This window comes from Quercus suber, unplaced genomic scaffold (genome assembly GCF_002906115.3).
Source record: "Quercus suber isolate HL8 unplaced genomic scaffold, Cork oak 2.0 scaffold_1201, whole genome shotgun sequence".
Lineage (NCBI taxonomy): Eukaryota > Viridiplantae > Streptophyta > Magnoliopsida > Fagales > Fagaceae > Quercus > Quercus suber.
In genome coordinates, this window is record NW_027070597.1 from 29,152 (window position 1) to 32,038 (window position 2,887).

Sequence of the window (2,887 nt, forward strand, 5' to 3'; positions counted from 1 at the left end):
AGAAGAGAAAAGAAGATTTCAAAAGGTTCAACAAATAGACAACCATCATAAATGAAGGTAAGAGCCATCAACAATAAAAGGTTTGTGAGTCATTAGCAGATCAGGTTCCTTGAAACAAATTTACTTGGTATGGCTTTGGCAATAATCAAAAGGGAAAAGTATGAAAGAAGATCTCCCATCTATATCATATTTCTAATTGGAAATACTGTCTAATGATCACGTTACTTTCTGCAAGACCAGATAGGCTTTTGTCCACTCATGACCTATGTGGCACTCTTCTCCTCTTTGGTGAATTAAATGCCACTGATGGAAGTCCATAGAGGTCCATCTTCCTGAAAGTACCAGCACTCTATCATGCCACAGCAGCAATTTAAAAACAAACTAAAAACTAGATTACAGGCAAGACTGACCAATGGATTCAATCCATCATCTTACTAATGTTTTTACAAATTGGACAAAACCAAAACAGAGATCCAATTTGAGTTCTAGAAAGTAGGATTTGAAACCCATTGTATAAGATCCAATTGGGACCAAATCACCAGTACTTTCTCAAGAGCAAACTGTTATAGACAAATTGTAAGATGTGAAAGCTGCTGCCTAAGATCCAAGTTCCAAGTTCCAATGCATTAAGTTCTCACTAGCTTATATATAGAGCAAAGAAAAGTTGATAATTCGCAAAAACTTAGAATAAATCTCACAATCCTAAATCCCAGTCTATAATTTACATAGCATTCTTCCTGGATTAAGGTTTGAAAGAAAGAAAGAAAGAAAAAAGGTTCTTCACTAACAAGACCAAATTGGTAGCACTTGCAAATATAAGTATGATTAAACCTGATTTAATTAAGAAAACAAATGGAAAACTAAGGCGATCACTAACACTCTTGATAGATTGAGGGCTATATTTGGAGCAACATTTGCATTGAATCATGAGGAAACTGAACTACTTGCTTAAAACATGAGATGTGAAAAATGACATGAAAAAAAAGAAACATGAGGACAATATGAAGTAAAACAGCAGAAAACATATACCTGTGCATCATACATAATAAGGCCAGCATAAACAACTGTAAGGCCAAAAATTGAATCCGAGAGACCCCTGTAATCAAAATCCACACATCAAGTCTGACACAAGAATGGAATGAATCAATATATGATGTTTATAAAACAGAATACTAATTATGGTGGATCATGCATGGTTTTGTATGTTAGCATTGAACAAAGATGGAAAATTTAAAAGTTACTACAAAAGACTTACAAACTAGAAATTGACAATGAATGTGATTGGTTCCTGTTAGACATATTATGGCCTGAGTGGCCAATACCAATTGTAAGTTCATGTATTTGTAGAACAAGCAACTTAACCTTGGGATAGTTAATGGTTAGTCTAGCGTTAGTCAAGTATTCTCTAGTAAATAAACCCTACATTAAGTTCATTGTAACACAAGTGCTTAATAAAATATGTAGTCGTCAAAAGCTATCTCATTATGTCCATAGGCCATTAGACTGAACCACATAAACCTTTGTGTGTGCTCCCTCTGTCATACTTCCGCTTATCATCCAATCATCACACACAATCGCACAACAATTTTAACAGCCCCACTTCAATAAAATTATAAATAAATATCTAAATTACTTTAATGTGATTGGTAATATATCGCATCAGTCTGTACAGGTTATGTAGTAAAATTCATGGTATCTCTAGCATTGAATGATAGAAAGGAATGGTGAGTGGTGCTCACTGCTGACTGCTTACCTTTCCAAGGCAATGATTGTTGCAGTAGCTACCACCGCCTATTAATGACAAAATGTGAAAAAAAAAATTTGATAAGATTAAAATTAACCCAAATATCCAATGGTTATACTTATACCCCAGTTAATTTAAATATATACTTATAAATATAAATTAATTATGTACACAAAAATAAACGAAGTAGAGTAGAGGGCAGAGAGTACAGAGGAATGAGTAGAAGGGAAGCCTCCAGCTTGAAAGGCAGCCTTGAAATCCAAGTCTTTACCATAGAGTAAGACAGAAGTGAAGGGCTTAGAGAGCTGTCCAATTGCAGCAGAAATACCAGCTGCAACTAAAACCTGTGAAGGAATACGAATTAAGATAATGGGAAAGCAAATTGAAAGGAAATGAATAAATGGGGTAGCAACAATTTTGGACCTTGTTGTGGGCAAGTTGCGAAATTTGGTCGAATAATTCAGTTCCAGTTCCAGCTTCAGCTCCAGCTCCAAGACAAGTGAGCTTAAAAGGAGAGGATTTGGGTTTGGGTTGTCTCAGGCGAAGAAAAAGAAGAAAGGGTTGCTTTTTGTTTGTAGAACGGTTAAGGTTGTGGTAGTGGTTGGATGAATAAGAACAAGTGGGAAAGCTCCAACAGAAACACTGCGATGACATGTTTACTCCGAAATTTAGGAATGCAGAAACAGGAGAAGTCAGTTGGTGGTATATATAATAATAATAATAATTATTATTATTACTTTTTATTTTTAATAATAATAATAATATTATTATTATTATTATTATTATTATTATTTGTGTGTGAATAAAAGGAAATCTTGACACGAGTAAAAGAAATACTAGAATAAGAATATTTCTAAATTTTTTTTCTTGGTAACAAACAATCACATACACATGTAGCTGTAGGACAAGGAAGGGAGAGGACGAGGAAAAAGTCCCTTAGAGCATTCACATCAGCATATGTATTTTACATATTTATTTTTACACTAAAAACTTACTTTTTCTATTTTACACATTCACTTTTGCAAAACACCCATATCAATTCATTTATTTTACAAGATATTTCAATAAAATATTCATTATACTCTTTTTTTTTTTTCTCTCTACCTACCTGCCTTAAATACCCGCGCTCTCTCTCTCTCTCTA

The 2,887-nt window shown here is 33.8% G+C and overlaps 1 protein-coding gene across 1 annotated transcript; it reads right to left on the reverse strand.

Annotated features, from left to right (window-relative positions):
• Window positions 1-49: 49 nt before the first annotated feature.
• On the reverse strand, window positions 50-2,416 carry LOC112026155 (uncharacterized). Its single transcript, XM_065769552.1, has 5 exons — window positions 2,168-2,416; window positions 1,954-2,088; window positions 1,754-1,791; window positions 1,030-1,096; window positions 50-332 (listed from the first exon to the last, which is right to left on the reverse strand). The coding sequence occupies exons 1-5, from the start codon at window positions 2,396-2,398 to the stop codon at window positions 294-296; spliced, it is 510 nt and encodes a 169-aa protein (XP_065625624.1). The 5' UTR covers window positions 2,399-2,416; the 3' UTR covers window positions 50-293.
• Between the last annotated feature and the right edge of the window lie 471 nt (window positions 2,417-2,887).